General features: G+C 33.5%; 2 protein-coding genes across 3 annotated transcripts; both read right to left on the reverse strand.

Annotated features, from left to right (window-relative positions):
- Positions 1-2,732: 2,732 nt before the first annotated feature.
- On the reverse strand, positions 2,733-6,532 carry LOC143551586 (carboxypeptidase SOL1-like). Of its 2 annotated transcripts, XM_077041986.1 has the most exons (14): positions 6,477-6,511; positions 6,284-6,379; positions 6,092-6,122; positions 5,946-6,002; positions 5,754-5,849; positions 5,498-5,620; positions 5,300-5,404; positions 4,883-4,929; positions 4,585-4,710; positions 4,003-4,105; positions 3,866-3,928; positions 3,695-3,778; positions 3,208-3,271; positions 2,733-3,100 (listed from the first exon to the last, which is right to left on the reverse strand). In XM_077041986.1, exons 2-14 carry the CDS (start codon positions 6,355-6,357, stop codon positions 2,820-2,822), a joined length of 1,254 nt encoding a protein of 417 aa, XP_076898101.1. In that variant the 5' UTR covers positions 6,358-6,379; positions 6,477-6,511; the 3' UTR covers positions 2,733-2,819. The 2 variants fall into 2 exon arrangements, with proteins under 2 accessions (XP_076898101.1, XP_076898102.1); XM_077041987.1 differs by having other exon boundaries at positions 2,734-3,100; positions 6,092-6,142; positions 6,284-6,532.
- Positions 6,533-17,492: 10,960 nt separating this feature from the next.
- Positions 17,493-20,813, reverse strand: LOC143551587 (beta-caryophyllene synthase-like). The gene is made up of 7 exons (XM_077041988.1): positions 20,727-20,813; positions 19,374-19,653; positions 18,912-19,293; positions 18,574-18,792; positions 18,351-18,489; positions 17,878-18,129; positions 17,493-17,768 (listed from the first exon to the last, which is right to left on the reverse strand). Exons 1-7 carry the CDS (start codon positions 20,811-20,813, stop codon positions 17,493-17,495), a joined length of 1,635 nt encoding a protein of 544 aa, XP_076898103.1.
- Between the last annotated feature and the right edge of the window lie 698 nt (positions 20,814-21,511).

Below are 21,511 nucleotides of genomic sequence, written 5' to 3' on the forward strand. Positions count from 1 at the left end.
TAGAGGTGATTGAGGGGCTAGACGAGTCTGAACTATCAGACATACAACTGCAGCAGCAAATAATAGAAGTTTTGAAACGATGAAAACACTCAATTCAGAATATGAAAGACAGAAATTCGAAAATTAGTAACAATGAAGATGAAGATAAAAAATTTCCTAAGGGCCTGCTTTTATAGGCCCAGGAGAGAGAAAAGTGGTAACTGATGGGATTTCACGCGCCCCCACTCGCAGGTGTAAGCCAACGAGGGCGCGGCACGTGTCCCTAACACTGTTGAGGGGACATAAAAACGTAACGGACCTGCCACAGAGCAGAGACGCGCCCCCACTCGCAGGTGCAAACCAATGAGAGCGCGACACGTGTTCCAGACAGCTGTGCGAGGGGACATGAAAGGCAACTGTAGCACCTCGAGCACACGAAACGTCTGACACGTTTACGGCGCACGACACCACCAACCAACCACGTGTTTGGACCCTTCGTTTCAACCAAATGGATAGAACTTCGCGCAACGATGGAAAAAACCAGGAAAACGACAAAACCCCATTAAAAGACCAAAATCAGTAAGTCTAATATCTATCTTACCGCGCTCGCGCGAGATAAGACACACATTAGACTGGGGGGGCTTGAAGAGGTATGTACCTGCCTCAACACCGAGCAAGGCGGGTCAACCCACAAGATAAAGACATTATGAGGGCACAAAGCTAAAACCTATGCGCATGGCGCATACAAAACATGCTCAGGCATCATATGCCCAGGCACACATATGCTCGCGCATCACAAATGCGCGCGGCGCATCAGCAAGCGGCGCATATCACATGCCCGTGCATATCACATCTGCCCAGGCACACATATGCTCGCGCATCACATATGCGCGCAGCGCATCAGCGCGCGGCGCATATCACATGCTCGTGCATATCACATCTGCGCATGAAATATCTGCGCGTGAGAATAAAGAGAAGACCTCGCGCATCCTCAGGATGGGCGCATATCACACGTGCACATAATCAACCTCGTCCTTATCCAAATCAGGATTAGGGCAACCTTGATTGTGCACATCAGACAACCTTCCAGAAGGCATCTTTTTAAGGAGTAAGAATATGCTGATGTTGACAGCTGCCAAATGAAAGGTCGACAACTCAGCATGACACATGTGTTACCACGTGATTACAACCAACGAGAAAGCGCCAGGTGTCCCAGAGGACACGTGGCGCAGTGCGATTGGAGGAGGCCAACGAGGTTGAGCCCAATCAGTGGAAACCCTAGCATTATAAATACAACATCAACTCCACTTTGATGACACATTCATACTCAATCATTGACAGTTACAGTCAGTTACATACAAACACACAGTCTCACAATCAGAGGGTATTCAGCTATTAAGCAATACTCTTGAGATTCACTTACTGACACATTATCATCTTCTCCACAATATACTGATTCTCACGCCGGATGGTTACCCCAAAGAGGACCCCTCTGTCCCTTTCTGAGGGGTAAGTAACGGCGCTGTTCATTTTGTAGGTGGAAGAACACGGATCCAGAAGGACCATCGGTGAAATAGTATAATCACACCCGAGGAAAGTAGATCTGCTACCAGTGAGTAGATCCACGCTTCTCAACATGTATTAAAACACATTTTGTATGTTATCTTATAGTTTTCTCCTTTCTGCATGATATTCTTTGGTTGAACAAAAAATAAAAAATTATGCTACCCCTATCTCGACAACTTGTCCTCCAGATAAGGTAGCTAAAAAAATGAATAATTATTTTTCTAATTAGAACAAGTCATTGAGATATGATACTTGAAAAAAAACACAAGTATTCATTTTTTTAATTACCATATATCGGGGACAAGTCATCAAGCTAAAGTGACCATATACCAACGACATCTTTTGCAACAAGAAGTTTCATCTATTACGCCCAATACCTTGCGACGATGACTATCTCGAGAACATGTCGTTGGAAAGGCTACAACAACGACAATCAAGGCCTGTCGACAACAAAGGTCGTCGCTATAGCCTCAGTTTGTAGTAGAATCATATATAGGACTGGAAACCAAAATTGATCAATATTTGGCTCATTGCCTATATTTGAAGTGCCTTTTCTAGACGCTCAAACATATTCGGCTCATTTCAATCCTAGATGTGACCCGATGACTTGATACGTAAATGGTTCAATATAGGGCTATAGATGTAAGTAGTCAATTAATGAGTAGTGAATCAGAATACTATCGATGATTTGAGACTAATTCTTCTTCTTTCTCGTTATGGGCCATATACTTGATTAACATTTTGATACGTAACAAGATCCTACCAAACTCACAAATCAAATTCTTTTTGGCCACATATTCACAAACCATCTGCGTGCATCTGAAGTCTCTTTTCTAAACACCCAAATACACACCATACATGCATAGAGTTAGGTTAACCTGAAGAGGTAAGAAACAATTGAGGTTTTTGATCAAACCAATTTAATGGTTAAGATAAAATTGATGTCACTTCTATAATTAACTGAAAGGCAATAAAGAATGTTTCGCTATTAGAAAACATGGGTATCACCAACGAAACTATCGGTCAGATTTCCATTGGTAATAGTCGATTCCAAGCCACAAGCTATTTATAAAAAAAAGGCTAACCTGATAGATAAAACCACACACAACACACACACCAAGACTTAAAATAATGGTCCAAATCACTACTCCTTAACCTTTCTATATTTTCTTGTTTCTATGTTTCCATAACACCACGATAACAACTTTCTGTGTATCAATGCTAATACAGTAATAAACATATGAGCAAAAAACAAAAATGAGCTTAAAAGGGATTTACACAGCTGACACACGCCGTTGTTTCCGCCCTCTAAAATGGTTAGAAATGGCTTTTCTCTTCATTAGGAAAAGGAGAAAAGTCAAAACTAACATTAAACTTAGAGCAGCCTGAAAATGAGGCTTTGATACAACCTCTAATATGTTTATACTGCTCCTATTGCAGAGCTGATGTGGCAGATAACTATTGGTCGGCTCAAGTATGAAATCAACTGTCATAGGTTCTTCACCCATTTTGATAGTTGTGCTTCGAGTTTTGTAACCAGGCATTGATGCCATTACTGCATTTAAATAAAATTGAGGCCCGAGTTAGAATCTTTATATTAGTAAAAGAGAACATATATAAAAAATAGAAAAAAAATATACACGGGGAAGTAATCAAAGGTACCTTCATACTGATGTCCCGGAGCCAGTAACCGATGATAATCAGCTAATGTTTCACTCGCTTTAATCTGTAGATTATCATATTAGCAAAAGTGTCAAAATAACATATGATAGATATAACTTATGATAATTATATAAAAAAAATCTTTATAAAAATATGATAATGTCTTCAGCTTCGACTGCGATTGCTTATAACTTCATGGCTAAAATTCACGGTTTTGGGTTTAGTAAACACAAGTTGGTTTCAAGTACGGGCCAGGTTGACCTGGTATCCGCTTAACCTGCTTATACCTAGTGTTGGGTTCAACCTGCCAACTCGATCCACTTTAACATCCCTAGCTAATATTATGTGTGTTATTTGTTAATAAAAAACATGGGCCCCACATGTGTATATAAACTTTTAATCAGTATTGCAAGAAAGTAAATGCGCCTTTTAATATTTAACAGTATATGCAAAATAATATGATATCACGAGCCAACAGTCAACACACCGTATAATTTATACCCTTTATTGCAATGGATGCAGGTAAGGGCTCTCCACAGTCTGATGAAAACACCCTTCCATGAACTCCTGACTACACAATAATAATCATAAACAAAAATTAAAAATTTAAATTCAGTTATTTAAGTTTTATAAACTAGTAAAATGAAAATAAACTTACCTTCACAAGGCTTGCAACAAGATCAAGCATACTTCTTTTATTGTATTGCCATATCATGTGAAGCTGCATATTATGAAGGAAATGAATATATAACTATATGGTCAAACATTGATCAATGGTTAATGAACAAAACTGACCTCGTTAGCAGGAGGCCATTTATTGTCACTAATCTCCAAAGTCAGTTCAAAACAGCCGCCATAAATGTAGTTCCAGTCTTGCATGCCACCATATATGGGATACCTGCAGCAAAATTATATTTAAAAGATTCAAAAAAGGTAAATTACCCTTCCATCCTTTAGGTATATAGCAAATTTCAGGAAAATTTTCCTTTATGTTCAAATTTCTTTACACGTTTTGTCCTCTCCACTAAATACTAATGGGTATTTTAAACTTTTCTGTTAAGTCCAATCATGTGCATTGCACAGGAGGGCCTTTTCGTCATTTTACCCTCTAATGTAAAAACTGAAAAATCTAAATGCTTATTAAGTTAAAAATATAAAAGAAAATTAAATGGAAAATTTCTGTATATCAAAGGACGTAAATGCATTCTTGTGCAATGCACATGACTTAACTGAAAAAATTAACTGTTAGTGGAAAGGACGAAACATGTAAAGATAACTCTATAATCATCATTTTGCTAATTTTACATCAGTGAGTCAAATTTAAGTAACATCATATGGCATTTCTGAAATTTAAAAATTTTGGAACACATAACATACCATAGAGCCCCATTTGTGATTCCTGCTTTGAATTCCTGACTTTGAGACATATTATAGTGGGACCCACTATACAATTTTGCCATATATCTGAAAGTTTCATCATCAGGACACGCGTAGTAACTTTTGCTGCAATAGTGAAAAAAATCAATGGTCAACATACTTATGATATGAAAAAAAAATCAATGGTCAACATTATGATATAGAATGATTATACTTTAAATTATGTGACAAAATTTAAACAATGAATCATAGCATGGTTTGTTAAAAGCAACAATAAATCACAATTTAGAAAACTCACCTCTTATCTTGGGTCCCATCCCATGGATAATTAGCAACAAGTGCTCCCTGAGAAATAAGAAAGTATATTTTAAAAGATTTGACATGAAGATTGACTCTGTTAGGAATTCGTGAGATTCAATAACACCTGGATAATTTGCGAGTCATGATACACTTTTAGATCGATTTATTTCAGTGGCTGATACATTGTAAGATGGGTGGTCTATTAACAAGGTAGAAAAGGTTTTATTGTGTATATGTCTAACACATATAAGCATATAACAAGCATATAAGAAAAAAAAGTACGCATAGCAAAACAAATTTCCTTCTTTAAATATGTAAAAAGACCATGACATAACTTTCTTTCTCAAAAAAAGAAAATAATAACTATCGCATGCATGCTTTATTAAACTTTTACAAAGTTTCAGATTATGATTACCCCGTGAAGACTAGCAGAGGCTGTGAAACGTATGCTTTTAATCCAATTCATGATCGCTTTTGTCTCGGGCTGTCTTTCGGTGAGATCATTATTAATTTTGAAAAACTGCATGTAATGTCAATTTAGTGCTTTCAACAATCACCTATATAACCAAAGGAAAAAAAATATAAGATGAAAGTGATAAAGTATATGTAATACCTGGTCTGGAAAATCACGATTGAGATCAATGTTGTTTGCATTACCGCGCCTCCTCAGTGAAAAACCATCAGGATTCATAGATGGAAGGATGTGAAGGTGCACATTATCTACAATCAAAGTCGCCTGCATTGACCATTGACTTTGAGGTCAGACTGAGTCAAATTGGAAATAAGCTATACAGATCACAAAGTGTATTATAGCTTCAATTGATGCCAGTGTTTATAACAAATTAATATTTCACAGCAAAAAAAGTTACCAACGGATCCTTCATATAATTGTCACACAACCAATTTGCTAGAAGTAATAGAAGTTCACGGCCAACAGGTTCATCTCCATGCACATTCCCAATAAACTACAACATCCAAGATACATAACAATTAATAATATTTAAGCCAATCATGAATTAGTGCATACTAATAATATATGTTACAATATGATATTGTTTTACCTTGAAAGCAGGTTTAGCCTCTTCCTTCCCAGGCCCGTTAGAGATTTCCATCGCCCACTAAATTACATGAAATGAAAGAAAATTATTAAAAGGTATAACCTTGGTGATTATTACAAGAAAATGCATATAACTTTTGAATATGTTACCAGTGGAACTCCAAAGACACTTTTCCCAATACTGGTGGATGATTAGAAGCCCTCAAAGAGAGAAACAAGAACGAGTCAGCTAATTACACAAACATCATTTAAAATAACAGTAGCTATTTCCTCATAAGAATTCTTTTTATCATCTAGCATAAGCATAAACCAACAACTAAATGTATCAATAGAATAAGTCACCTGTATATCCTTGATATGTGACTGCATCTACCATGAAAGGCCTTCATAGCCTTCTCAAGATCAGAATTAGTCATATATCCATGAGCTAAATTATCACTGCAATGCAGACATTCAGAAATTGTATTAATCAAACAACTGGAGAACTAATTATATGGTTCAGATAGTATTCTAAATATATCATAATTTACTGTACAGTTTCTTAAAGTGATTTTCTTCAGACAGATGTCTTCTTGAAGCAGCATATGGATTATCAACAAAACCTGTTGATCATAAACCAATTAAGACTAGGTGAAAAGATGATATATACAAGCATTTAGGGCTGTAAATGAACCGAACATTTGGCGAACTGTTAGTGAACTGTTCGGTGCGAAGTTAATTCATGTTCGTTCGTTTAATAAATAAACGAACAGAACAAGGAATTTCGCTCAATTAACTAAATGAATGAACAAGAACGTTCGTAATGCATTCGTTTACGTCCGTTTATATTCATTTGTTTATGTTTGCTCATTAAAGGTTTTTAATATTTTCTAATAACTATACAACAAAAATATACATGAGTATTCTTATGTGATTAATTTATTTATATGTAAACTAACATATGAATATGAATGTTAAAAAAAACATCAACAGAAATTTGGTAGCCAAATCAAATAAAACACGAACAAGGTGTTTATGAACCGTTGGCTTGTCCGACGAACATGAACACGCCATTGTTCTGTTTGATCTTTCTAATCAACTTGACCTAGATATCTAAAGGCCCATTTTAAGACCTAATTATAAACAAATCAACACAAATTTTAAATCCGATATAAAAACTTCCATTTCATTTAACTAAACAGAAGCAGATTTAGTTATGCAATAAACGAACAACAGAAGGATCATACAAATTGAAATCAATCAGCAGATGAATAAGTTGTACATGATCGATAATAATAATAATTGAAACAGGAGTTGACCTGAATGACGTTCACCGCCTCTACCGACAGCCGTATGGAAAAGCTGAAGCAAGTTAAGCGAGAGAAAGAGTAAGAGTGACGAAGCCATTAACGCCATCTCATTCAAGCTTCAGATTTATAAATAAGTCGCAGGGAGCCGTAATTTTAAAGATTTGTTCGCTGGAGATTTGATTCATACCAAAAAGGGTTAGTTTTTGGTTAACTATTAATTAAAAACTGGTTTTATAACCCATTTTCCTATTTTTGCTTCACATTTTTTTTTTCATTTTCATCTTTATAATTAAATTCTATTATTACGTTAAAGGCTATAAAAATTTCTCTCTCATTTTGAATTAAATAATACATTTTTAGACCTTTATTATATATTTTCTTTTTCATCCACTCATAGAAAATATTAAAAATTTATGAAGTATAAATAATGTTTCTTCAATTTTATTCATATTTAGTAGCATTTTTTTTTCTCCTCTACTCGCAACTACTCTGACCACTATTTAAAAAACGGAGAGTCACACTCTATTATTTATCTTTTTCTACATGAGCCTGCTAGAGATGGCAAAATAACCCGAGCCCAACGGATATACCCGAACCATCCAGGATAGGTATACCCGAAGCCTGACGGGTATTGGGTCGGGTACGGAAATTGTTTTGAAATTTTTCGCAGGTACCGGGCGAGTATGGGATTTGGTGATACCCGAGCCGATAAATCGAAACACATACCCGTTTACTCGAACTATGTACCCAAATTGTAAACCCGGAAATTTTTAATTATTAATTTTATTTTTACTTAACTTTTGTCTGATAACACTTCATTTTTGTAGGTATATGAAAAAAAAATTGTATTAAAGATATGTATTTATTGTATTTTAATTTTTTTTGTTAGAACGACAACATTTTCTTTTTTTTGTGTTTAGGTCACCGCACTCTGCAATTTGGATAGCGTCGTTATCACACTCTAGTTAGACTATGTATTAAGTTTATACATAAAGTAATATTATTTATTTATGATAGATTATGTTTGTTCATATGTACGTAATGTGTCATATTTTAATTTGTAATAGTTCATATATAAATAAAAAATATATACAATAACTATAATGATAAAAAATATACTTGAAGATCATAAAGGGAATTTTTTTTAACAAACTAATGGATATACCTGATACTTGTGGGTAGGGGTGTTCATCGGGTCAACCCGATCGGGTTTCGGGTTAATCAGGTCGGGTTTGTCGGGTTTTCCTTAAAATATATCTTAACCCGAAACCCGACCCTATTAAGGTTCGGGTTAGTCAGGTCGGGTTTACTGTGTTACTTTATAATTTTAAGTTGATTGTAACTTGTGAGCTGTAAATTTCTTATTCTACTCAATTTTTAATTTCTTTCGCAAGTAATTATCTTATAATTACATATAGGCTTGTAAATTAACCGAACGGACATGAACAAAGGCACATCTGTGTTCGTTTGTTTAACTTTAAATGAGCATGATCACTAACATTTTAATCGAACAAGTATTTGTGTTCATGTTCGTTAGTTAAAACATGAAAATGTTCGTGTTCGTTTAAAATATAAACGAACGGTTCACAAACATAAATGAACATAATTAAACAAAGATAAACGAACATTATGGAACATATATGTACATGCATTAACGAGCACAAACATACATAAACGAACATAAACTAACGCATTTAAATAAACACAAAGAAAAACATATTAGGGTGATATAATTTCTAAATGCAAATAGTATTTAATAATCTTCTATTAATATGTAAAACATGAACGACGTAAACAAACTTAAATAGACGATCATAAACGAATGTTCACGAACATAGGTGAAAGAGTGAAACATTTGTTCATGTTCGTTCGTTTAATTAAACAAACACAACATAAATGAACTTCCTGTCAAACCCCAACCTAAAGCGGAAATGCCGAGGTGCGAACCGTGGTTCACAGCTCTCAAGGTAATATCATACAATATGAAATATGACAATATCTACTTAATTTATTCATTTCAGTTTCAAATAAAGTGCACAAGTTTGAAAATATAACAATAGCAATTCTAAACAAATAAATAATCCTAAACTAAATAATAGAGCAATAAATCTTTATTTTTATTTCCTAAGGTCTTTCTATGTGTTCTTCAGCCTAACTTCAAATCAACCGGTAACCTGCATATGTGTAGAAAATAAACAAAGATTTTTCAGCAACACATGTTGAGTGAGATGATCATCAGTTTTGACACTAATAATAACATGTAATAAATGATAAATAATAATTGCGCAAACAAAATAATATGAGTAATAATCAATCAAATCATGAGCAAATAGTGTGTCAGTTGACCATACATCACGAACACGGGCTATGGCTACTAGGACGGCGTATGATCATGCTTTAATGTAATTATGATGGACCTCTCCGAATATGATAGAATGTAAGCACATAAGTAAGTAACAAATAACATTTGATTGAATACACATGATCATTCGTTTGCTAGTTTTGTGTATATATGTGATATAAAAGGAAACATTAGTACCCATATGTGCCAAAACATTTAAAAACAGTAAAATAAAACGGGGAATGATATCTCACCTTATTTCTTAAGCGAGTGGGCGAGAAATTAGAATAAAACACGATTAAACGAACAAACCGTCCTTTAACATGCTGACTGAGATAAACCTAATAGACCTGAAACTTAGATATAATAAACCATAGCCACTGAAATCAATCCAAACGGATATATAGAACTCCGGTTATGAGAAAAATAACGTTTAAGCGAGCTGGTACTGACAAGAATCCGAACAGAGAGTCTGAAGTCGGGTTTTTTCCAGTGGCCTTAAAATCTTGAGATAAAAATAAAAGTCTTCTATACCGAAATCTAATTCTGATCGGAAGATATAGTATTTGAAAAATCATTAAAATTGACTTTTATGCCCTTAAACGGGTCGAAAAACAATTGACCGACAAAAACCCATTGATTGAGGTCTTTTATTAGTTAGATAAAAACTAACATTTTTCATGAAGACAACTTACCCAAACGATGAATGAAACAAGAGATAATCGAGGTTAAAGTGGTATTGAGCATCAAAGTCAAACCGTAGATGAAAGAACTTGAACAATCTTTATGAAATTGATAAAAGAGAAGGTGGATTTTTAGATTAGGGAATGGTGGCTGATGTTTTAAATAGTTTTTAGGGTTTATAGGTGTGTTTTGATTAAGTATAATGAATGATAACTTGTTTATGAAGTAATCTACTCGATTAGGAAACAAAATAAGTAATTAATGAGAAAAATCGTAACTTCAGCTTGGACGATAAGAAAACGAATTGAACCTTTTATAAAATTTCTTGGAGTTTAAGTTTAGTTAATTTAACTAAAAAATAGGAAATAATTGGCAAAATTAGTCCATGTACTTCTATAAACTCAATTTTTTGCCGTTTTAAGCAATTTTAAGAGTTTTTAAGAGCTATTTGGCATGATTGAAAGTTGTAAAATTATAAAATAAGTTTAACCAAGTTAAATACCAATAAATACAAGTTTTAAATAGTTTGAAAGATCTAAATTACATTCCCGAATCGGTTTATACTTAAACGAATACAAATACGAAAAATCCGAGATGTTACACTTCCCGTCGAACGATTCATGAACAAGAAGAATAATTAACTCCTCTATAAAACTTCCGGCCTTAAATTTTTAGTGCTTATTTCACCTTTTCGTTATCGTATTTGAAGTAAAGTATCACCACTAATCGGGTTATTCGGGTTAACCTGAAACATGATTTTTTCCCAAAAAAGAACCCGAAACCCTACCCTATTAACAATTCGGGTTATTTGGGTTAACTCAAATAACCCGATTAATACTTTTTGACCCGATTAAACCCGATCCTGATTTGATTATTAGGGTTCGGGTCGGGTTGATCGGGTTCGGGTATTTTGGACACCCCTACTTGTGGGCATACCCGATACCTGACGGGTAATTGCCCGACACATACACGGCGGGTAATGGGCCGGGTATGTGACTGAATTTTACAAGCGGATATAGTTATGAGATTAGCAATAACCGATCCGAACCTGACACGTCGCCATCCCCAGAGCCTACGTTTTATTATTTAATTTATTAGTTTGTGAGAAAAAAATAAATAAGCCACAGATGGTGCACGTAGGCAAGAATGGAGCATCAATGATAGCCTAACAATCTAAGGTGCTAGCAATCTAATAAGTTAGTAAAAATAAGTAATATTCCGAACACTGCTTTAATAAAAAAAAAGGGTATTGCTACCGATTTTACCGATTACCAAAATTGAATACCGATACCAAATGTATCAGCAGGATCTTCTCCGAGCAATAGATTTATAATATTGTCTTATATTTAGTATATATTATATTGATGTAAATAGGAGATTCTCCAACTAGTTGATCATGCTTGTATTATATATTAGTGTAAATGAGAAAGGGAGAGGCAATCAATTTACAAAGAATATTATCTCTTTCATGGTATCAAGAGATATCAAACCCTAGCCTCCTTTTCTCTCTTATATTTTTTTCCAGCTGGTTATCACCATCGATCCTACCTTACGCTTCCATTCCACTAACTTTCTTCATTCCCTGCTTCTTCCAAGTGGAATCAAAACTACACCCAACCGTTACCGTCACCAACATAAAGAATTTCATCCGATAACCCTCGAATTTGAATCCGGCCCCTACACATCATGGTCGGATTTGTTTAAGATTCATTGCAAAGCCTTTACGGTCTATGATCATCTTACTTCCGGTACCCCACCACCATCGCAATCCTCTTCGACAACAACAAAAGATGCCAATCCAAAAGTACCACCGCCACCTCAGGCTCTCGACTCTTGGGAGCGGATTGATGCCATAGTCCTTCAATGGATCTATGGCACAATCTCATATGATCTGTTACAAACTATTTTAAAGAAAGACACCACTCCTTCGATGCATGGACGACTCTTGCTGATCTCTTCAACGACAGCAAAGCCACCCGTGTGGTCTATCTCAAAACCAAGTTTGCTAATACCCGACTTCATAATTTCCCCAACATGCATGCTTATTGCCAAGAACTCAAGGTATTGGCAGATCAACTAGCCAATGTGGATTCCCCGGTTTCCAACAACGATTTAGTTATCCAATAAGTTACCGGGCTTCATGAGCAATATAAAGGCTTTGGTGCCATAATCCGAAACACCTAGCCACTTCCCTCGTTCCATGCGGCTCGGTCAAAGGTTACTATGGAAGAACAGAAAAAGCAACATCAAGTGGCATTGGCATCGTCCGCTGCCGGCACTGCTTTACATGCTACAACCACTAAGCCAGAGCAATCAGCCCCCTTTGATTTTCGGTTAGACTGCCGCAACATCCGTTGACATTAATAGGAAATTGAGTGGCGATATTGGTTTCCTATTTGATGATCCCACACTATACCGTAGCATGGCAGGTGCCCTACAATATCTTACTTTCACTCGTCTGGATATCAGTTATGTAGTTCAACAAGTTTGCATGCATATGCATGCACCTCGACTCACACATTGGGACGCTCTCAAGCGAATAATATGATATGTTAAGGGAACTGTCCACTTTGGACTCACACTGGGCAAAACCGTGCAACCATCACTACTCGCATACACTGACGCCGACTAGGCGGGGTGCCCCGATACACGACGATCTATATCAGGATATTGTGTCTATTATGGATCTAATCTTATCTCATGGTCTTTTAAACGCCAACCAACAATATCTTGCTCTAGTGCAAAAGCGGAATATCAAGGTGTTGCCAACGTTGTTGCCGAGATCTATTGGCTTCGTAACCTCTTGTCAGAGCTTTATCGCCCTTTATCTCGTGCCACCCTGGTATACTACGATAATGTCAGTGTCATTTACCTTGCGGGTAACCCCGTCAATCATTAGCGCACAAAGCACATTAAACTCGACATTCACTTTGTTCGCGAACAGATACAACGAGGACATTTCAAGTTCTCCATGTCCCCTCTCATATCAAATTGCCGACATCTTCACCAAAGAACTACCTTGGGCTCTATTTGAAGATTTCAGGACCAATCTCAGCATTCGGTCCCATCCAGCTTCAACTGCGGGGGTGTAATAAACTTATAATATTGTCTTATATTTAGTATATATTGTATTGATGTAAATAGAAGATATTATCTCCAATTAGTTGATCATGCTTGTATTATATATTCATGTAAATGAGAAAGACAGAGGGAATCAATTTACAAAATAATATTATCTCTTTCACCAAGAATCCTTTAAAATTTTGAGACTTGGGACAAGTAAAAAATGGGCCCTGAAAATCATGTTTTTAATTATGTGATAAATAATTTGACAATTTTACTAATCAAGTTGAATTTCCAAAGTCCAATACGAACCAAAGCAAAAAAAAAAAAGATAATAAACAAGTTATTAAAATGACCGTTATAAAACACAAAAAAAGTTTATATTTGTGAAAAAAAAAATAATACAACTAATGAGAATTGAACCAATGACATTTGATTCTAGCTCGTAACACTCTTAATATTGTATCAAGTTATCAAAAAGTCATTTTGTAGGCTTTTATTTTAAAAGAAAAATTATACATCTACCTATTCTAATAAAAATAATTGTGGACACATGTCAGTTTGTGGTTAAACCTTATAACTTTTTTCCCTCCAAACTAAATAGATCAATAATTATTCAATTTCCTTTTACATTCCATTTATATTATATCTATAACATGATTAAATTATGCACTTTCCTTTAAACTCTATTTTATTATATATATTATACATATTTATAAAAATACATATTCTTATAAATTATAAATATATGATTTAAAACTATCCAGTTATTTTTTAGCTAATTTTCTAAACTATATATATGCTAAAATGTAATAATATATACAATTCACTTTCATATATAATAAAGTTTATCATAGTTAGTTTCTCGGTTTTTTGTATCAATGATTGTTTCAGGTTTTCCATGGAACTTAAATTTGATTGTTACGGGTTAAAAGTTGGTAAAGAGATTGTGTGGTACAAGTTAACCACATTTGGCTCAAAAATTTATTATGGGTTCAAAGTTTGACTTGAAAATGTCAAACAAATGAAAGTTAGAATTTTAAATGTGATTTAGGTTTCGAATTTATTTTCAATGACATTTTTGGAAATAATGAAAAGATTCATGATTTGGCTAATTGACTATTTTTCCCACAACTATTAAAATTTAAGAAAAGACGGCGAACACTTTCGACATGCTATCTTCAGGCCTATCAATGCTTCTAACTTTTATCAAATTTGAAACATTTGTGCCAACATTGACTTTTCCTTTAATGGTGATTAAAATGCAGTGTGTGAAACATGTCATACAAAATTATGCTTAAGAGAAGCAAAACATTCACAAAATTGAGCAGCTTAACGTGTTACTTTTATGTGTTGTCCTTATGGCAAAGTCGAGAAGCCTCCTCAAATTATAAAAATCATTTTCATGGTGTACCTCAGAACTATTATTGTATGAAAAGTCTTTTTTAAAATTGGTTCATAACCAATATTCTTTCAATTATATATATATATATATATAATATAGGGGATGGATCTTGCGAGAAGTGATATTATAACGAGAAGAGAATCTGAACCATCGATTGGTTTAATCAATGGTTAACAAAAGAAATGACAAATTCATAAATACAAACATATGTGCGACATATTTATAATTAAAAAGGGTGCATATGTCTTTTGTGATGTAACCCCTTTTAAGCTAGACATTAATGCGTTTAGCGTTTTCATTTTTTATGCTTAATCATTGGTCATAGTGTCATATATAATTTTTTTACTATTTTATTTCTTTCATTAAGCTAGACAGTAGCATAATCCGCTATTTATTACATGTAGTTTAATATATATAAAAAAGAGTTTATTTTGTACTGTGTAAGTGGTATTTAACGGTTTCATTTTTTTTATGCTTAATCAATGGTTATAGTGTCATATATAATTTTTACTATTTTATTTTTTTCATTAAGCTAGACATTACTGTATGTGAAAATTTAATAATTATAAGTTATTAGCATGATCCGCTATTTATTATATGTAGTTTAATATAAAAAAGAGTTTAATTTGTACTGTGTAAGTGGTATTTTGAATTGTGTATGTGTAAACTTTATTGTGTGTAGCTTCATATATGTACTGTGGAGGTGGTATTTCGAATTGTGTACGTGTAAATTCTGTCGTGTGTAAGTTCATATGTGTACTGTGTAGGTAGTATTTCGAACTTTGTACGTATAAATTTTATAACATGTAGGATCATTTATGTGTTATGTAGGTTTATATATGGGTTGTGTAGATAACATTTCGAATTGTGTATTCGTAATTTTTATTTTCTGTAGGTTCATATATATATATATATATATATATATATATATATATATATATATATATATATATATATATACTGTATAAGTGGTATTTTAAATTGTGTATGTGTAAATTTTAGCATGTGTAGGTTCATATATGTACTGGGTATGTGGTACCTCGAATTATATACGTATAAATTTTATCGTGTGTAGAATCATTTTATGTAATATGTAGGTGGTTTTACGAATTCTGTATAAAGTTAAAAATATTTCTAGATATGGTTAAATTTGAAATATTATGGCGAACGAATTAATCATAGATTAAAAAAAATAATTTAAAACATAACGTAGTTTGTTACTTGGTTATATTAGTTGATAAACTGTTATTCGAAATGCATCAATTATTTCATGGTAAATGGAACTAGTGAAGAAAGAAACAAAAATAAATCCATAGTAACTAAATGAGATCTAGTGGTATAAATAAATTGTAACTTACAAATAATAAAGTCTAGATATTAATACTTTAGACTTTTATTTAGGGATAGATTAAAAAAATTAAATGATGAATTATTTGAATCTACCCATACTGCCCTTTTATTTATTTATTTTATTTTTTCTCAAATCTAATGGTTGAGATCACTTCTCGCACTTCTTGTTATAAGAATCACTTCTGAAATAAACACACACACACACACACATATATATATAGGAGAAATATACTTTGAAAACCCTCTTGAGTTGAGAAAACCCGTGAAAACCCCATGTAACATCGTTTTTTTTGTTTGTAACATGTAATATATGTTGTTATATTTAAAACATCGAAAACATAAAAAAAAATGTTTTGCTATTTTTTTTACATTTTTTAGTAATTTATATATATGTTTTCAGGAGAGAGAAAGTATAAGAAAATTTTAACATTTTTTATTAACTTTAATTGTGAACCAAAAGATTTAATCTTTAATTAAAACATGTGATTGAGAATGAGTTTCTAAAGTTTTCACAACTCAAGTGGGTTTTTATTCTAACATAACCCTATATATATATATATATATGATATTGAGAATCAAATTTCCAATAGATGGACCGTTCTCAGGTATGTTTTTGCACTTGCGCTATTATTATTATTATTATTATTTATTAAGTTCTTTTATTTTTTATGAAAAAAATCATTTTTTGATATAAATAAAATCAATTTATGTACACATAGTATAGATATAAGCATATATGCAATCATTTGTCCATATAAGTATGTACTTATTTGCTTTATTTATAACTTTAATATTTGGATCATCTCGTGTGTTACACGGGCTCTAAAGCTAGTAAAATGTATGTTCTTTTTTTTACAGTGTTGAGTCTCTCGGGAGACCGGGCCTGAGTCTGTCGCCATCCTCGCCCTCCCTTTGGACCGGCTCTGCCAATATCAGCCGAGTAAGCCATGGGTATGTATCTGGTATTTGGGAAAGAATTCTCTTCCTAATGCACATGTTTACAAATGTGACACCAAATAAGGCTAATTGCTTATCACAATAAAATTCACGTCATAAATTGATACTCTTGAGGAATTGAGGTTACCCTTTCGACGAAAGCTTGTACGTTGCCGATATGAAGCATTAGTTTAAACCATTAAACATGCTTAATACTCGAACTTTGAAATAAAAACACTAAAACTACCAATGTTAATTAAACACACGTAATTATTCAAACATTGAAATATAAATATTAAGCTTAACAATGCAATTAAACACACGTAATTACCCAAATAACGAAATACAAACAATAACAATAGAATCTTCGCACAATCGCACGTGTAAATCTCAAAACATCTTGAAGATGATGGATTTCATCTTATTATTTCCAAGATGACACCATGAAGCAGAAGTATCTGAGCTCATTTACTAATGATAGAGTCAATGAGAAGAGATTTGATATGATATTGTAGTTCTTCCTTGACATGTGTGAATATCTTGATACTTGTATAAGACCTCAATTACACGGGCCAAATTAATCACTCGCATAATTATAGGCATAGGAACATCTTTGCACACAAGCGATTCATGATTCATTTCAGCCCATGCGTTTTCTACTTTTTTGAGGAACAAATCAATGACATGTTCCTCAGAGACATCGAATTCCCTTATGTAGCATTCGATGCCAGATACGACATGATTTCTTTCTTGCTCCTCCTGCATATTTATTTTTGACGTTTTACAGTCAACATATGCTTCATACAACTTTATCGAGTTTTAGAAAACTATTAGATTGTTTAATCTTAAGCATAATGTATTAATGTACCTTGTGGGTGACTATATCATCTTGGAACCTACAAAGTGTACAAGAAGCTTTAACAAGAGGTGGAAAACTTAGAGCCCACTTGAATGAGTCATCTGTGATGATGATGTCACCCATGCCAACAAGACTTGTTATTAGAAGGAATTTGTAGCCACAACTAATCAATGCAACTGATGTGTGCTCCTCAGGGGTTGGTATATACCCTTCCTTTCTCCATTTGGCTTCAGTCATGTAACCTCCAATGTATTCCTTCATCTAAAAAATTAGCAAAAGTAAAGTTGAAGTTCAAAAATATAAGTAACAATAAGTCAATAACAATAAAATTACTTCAAAGTTTTACAAAAATACATCATAACGCGGAAATATGATAATATATAAAGAAAATAGGTAATCTCGGTCACCAATAATTAGCGGACAGATATGCTACAAGTTTTCGTTATAAAGATATTGCTACGTATGAAGGCATGAAGACTTACGGACTCTTTATAATAGTTAAGATGATGTGATTTTCCGTTCTTTGCCATTATTTCTTCCATTTCTTTATGAACACCCAAAACCATTTGGTACACTAGCTTCATGTATTCAGGAAGCATATCCAAACTTTCAATCGACCACATATAAAAAAAATATTATCAACAATTGATGAGCTTTGAAATATTTTTGTTCAAATGGTTCACAATTTGCGTGTTAGAGTATTACCTCTCAATTGCTTCGGTAAGAATCTCAAGCTCTTCATAGATACCATAAGCATCATAAGTATCATCCAATATAGTTATCATTGCAAGAGTTTTTGCCAAGAAAATTCTTGACTGGGAATATTTAGGCTCAAAGTACACGCCTTGAGCCCAAAAGTAGCATTCAACCAATCTATCTCTTGCGTAGGGGTAATTATTTGGGACATCAAAAGCTTTCCACCACCTACAATAAGCCAGTTTTCATTTACATGTCTAGGAACACTAGATAACACAAATATATAATACTTGTTAATCATTTAATATATGATAAATTTAACAAGAGAATGGGTAATGTGATTGTACTTGGATAGTTGGCTAATCTCCTTTTTATGCAAGGACTGAAGCAAGCCAAACCCTAACTTGGCAAGTTTTAGTAAAGACTCGTCATGAGATGCTTGTTGTTCGTAGAAAGGGATATAGCGTATCGCCTCTAGTCTCGGCAATCTTTTCCGTATAGGTTGTTTTAGCGCTCTTCGAATTTCGGTAGAAAACATGTTGTTAGTGCACGGAGGATCTTTTGCCAAGTCATCAAGACGAGCTCTTGTAAAAGTAAGAGCATCATCGAGTATGACTTCTCCCGGTACCCTTAAAAACGTTGCCTCATACAAATTATGCATTTCTTCAACATCATTGGTTAAGCTTTCCTTAAAAGCTCCATCATTGTCCTTATACTTATTCATTATATATGTTTCATTTTACATTAGATATCATAAGTTTCCATTGCAATTAGCCAATATTAAGTAAATTACACTTATGCCGGCTCACCACATGAAACGAAGAAGCCTTGTTGCCGCATGAGTCGAAACCAAAGGGAAATGCAGCCACCATTCCACTTATCTCCGTAAGCATCATAAACATGTTGCAAGGCTTTATTAATCTCCTCTTCAAAGTAATATGCTATGCCAAGGCGTTGGATTGAATCAACAAGTTTTAACAAATTTGCATGTTCCGTGGGAGCGTACAACTTTGAAAATAATTCCCTCTTCACTTCATGTTTTAGTTCTTGTACAACTTGTTCAATTCCATGTTGCTCTTCTTGCTTCATCTATATGTGAGACACGATCAAACGGCTTTAGTCAATCAATAGCATGCATCATTGGAACACAAACATTTATAAGTTTTGTTTTAGGGAAAGATGATTCCTATTGGACGAAAACGCAGGGGCACGTATATTTTAAAAAATATATAAATTAGGGGGGTCCAGACTCAATTTTGTGGACGAAAACAGGCAAATTTATATTGTTGAGCAAGGGAGCGGAGCGGGTATCCAAGCTTAAGCTTCACCCTTGCTAGTTGAATTTTGTCGATCTTAACTAAAATTCGGAGAGAACGTTTTTGTTCATGTATACAAACTAATCACAATGGTTACAAAATCATGTATGTAAATATAGTTCTTAGTTGTCATACTATACTATAGTAAAGTAATTAGTATTAGTAATTAATACTGTATAATCAATCAATTGTGTAATCTATACTATATATAATGTATAAGAGGAGGGCAAATTAAGTCACTTTGATTTTAAGAGATTTACAATCTGTATAACACATGGTAACATATACAAAGCATGTTGAAGAAGGACAAAATGGTCTTTCAAACATATTAAATAATACTTGCAAATTTAGCCCCTCATCTTTCACTATATATAATTTTTTATTTTAAATTTAAACCAACTTAACCCCATGATTTTTAAACAGCCATAACTTTTTCATACGTTAATATTTTTTTTTAAAAGTTATACCATAAAAATGAGAATTTTATTCTTTTTAATTTGAGCAAGATATTGCTGCAGTTTTTTTCAATTAAAAAAAAATAACATGTTACGTATGGTTGTTTACAAATCAGTTTTGACGATTTTTAAGTTAAACATGTGACTATGTGAGACAAACCGTTAGTAACGATTTTTTGTTGATGAAAATCGAAACTAAACTATTTTAAATTGAAACGAAAGTTAAAGAAAAACGAACTGTGAAACCTAACCGATGGCCGTTTTAAACAATTTTAAAGTTTTAAACTGAACCATGAACACACAAAATTGTTACGTGATTACCAGAGTCTGTACTCAAGCACCTGCCGCATCACGCGGGCTTCCGTCTAGTAATTATTAACTTATAACATACCTGGTCATAGACAAGAAACTGATCACCCCAAATACTAGGCGGGAAATTTGCAGTGGGACGAATAATGTTTTCTTGTTCAGCAGACATTTGTTTAGGATCTGGATCGATAATATGTATGCTGATTAAACTGCTACCTGAGAATGAGAAGATGGCTAAGCGATTTCAATATATATAGAGGGTGGTAAGTGGAGAGCGGAGACGTCCCTCACACACATTGAGGGTCAAATAATATACAAAATTGAAACCTGATTCAAAAAATCTAAATTACTATTGATAAATGTTAGTTAATTATATTCTAAAAAGCCACATGTCTAAATATAAAATCCAACTCACTATTCCCAGGATTAAGCCTCCGTGAGGCTGAACTAGGCGTCGAGTTAAGCTTTTAGAGTTAGGTTTTATATTTAGCTTGGGGGGAGGGGGTAGTTATGTGCACAATAAGATTTGATGGATAGTGTAAGATTAAGTTCCTTAGTTTCACACTTTTTTAGAGTTTCAAATAAAATCACCCATATATATATACTAGATTTTATCCCCCGTATTATGGGGGTTGTTTTACATTATTCGTTATTTATATATGTATATTTGGATTTTAATTTTATTTATTGTAAGATTAATAATTAATATACTTGAGGTTTGATGATGAAATGGTTTCACAAATAAATGATATGTTATAATCCGGTTTAAAAGCTATCTGGGTTTGGTGATACTCATTATCCGTTTATTTTTTTTATTATAAAACTGTTTCGTAATTATAAATAATATCTTTTTTTAAAATAAAATAG

The sequence above is a fragment of the Bidens hawaiensis genome, unplaced genomic scaffold (genome assembly GCF_021521415.1).
Source record: "Bidens hawaiensis isolate Kalapana, Puna unplaced genomic scaffold, B.hawaiensis_p1.1 tig00016463_1, whole genome shotgun sequence".
NCBI classification, from domain to species: Eukaryota; Viridiplantae; Streptophyta; class Magnoliopsida; order Asterales; family Asteraceae; genus Bidens; species Bidens hawaiensis.

Coding starts and splice junctions, on each gene's coding strand:
- LOC143551586 (XM_077041986.1), bottom strand. CDS start 6,357: ATGACTAATTCTGATCTTGAGAAGGCTATGAAGGCCTTTCATGGTAGA. Junction 4,711..4,882: donor GATGGGACCCAAGATAAGAG/GTGAGTTTTCTA, acceptor TCACTATTGCAG/CAAAAGTTACTACGCGTGTC. Junction 3,929..4,002: donor AATGGCCTCCTGCTAACGAG/GTCAGTTTTGTT, acceptor CATAATATGCAG/CTTCACATGATATGGCAATA.
- LOC143551587 (XM_077041988.1), bottom strand. CDS start 20,813: ATGTCTGCTGAACAAGAAAACATTATTCGTCCCACTGCAAATTTCCCG. Junction 19,294..19,373: donor AGGCTTCTTCGTTTCATGTG/GTGAGCCGGCAT, acceptor AAAATGAAACAT/ATATAATGAATAAGTATAAG. Junction 18,793..18,911: donor GAGATTAGCCAACTATCCAA/GTACAATCACAT, acceptor GGCTTATTGTAG/GTGGTGGAAAGCTTTTGATG.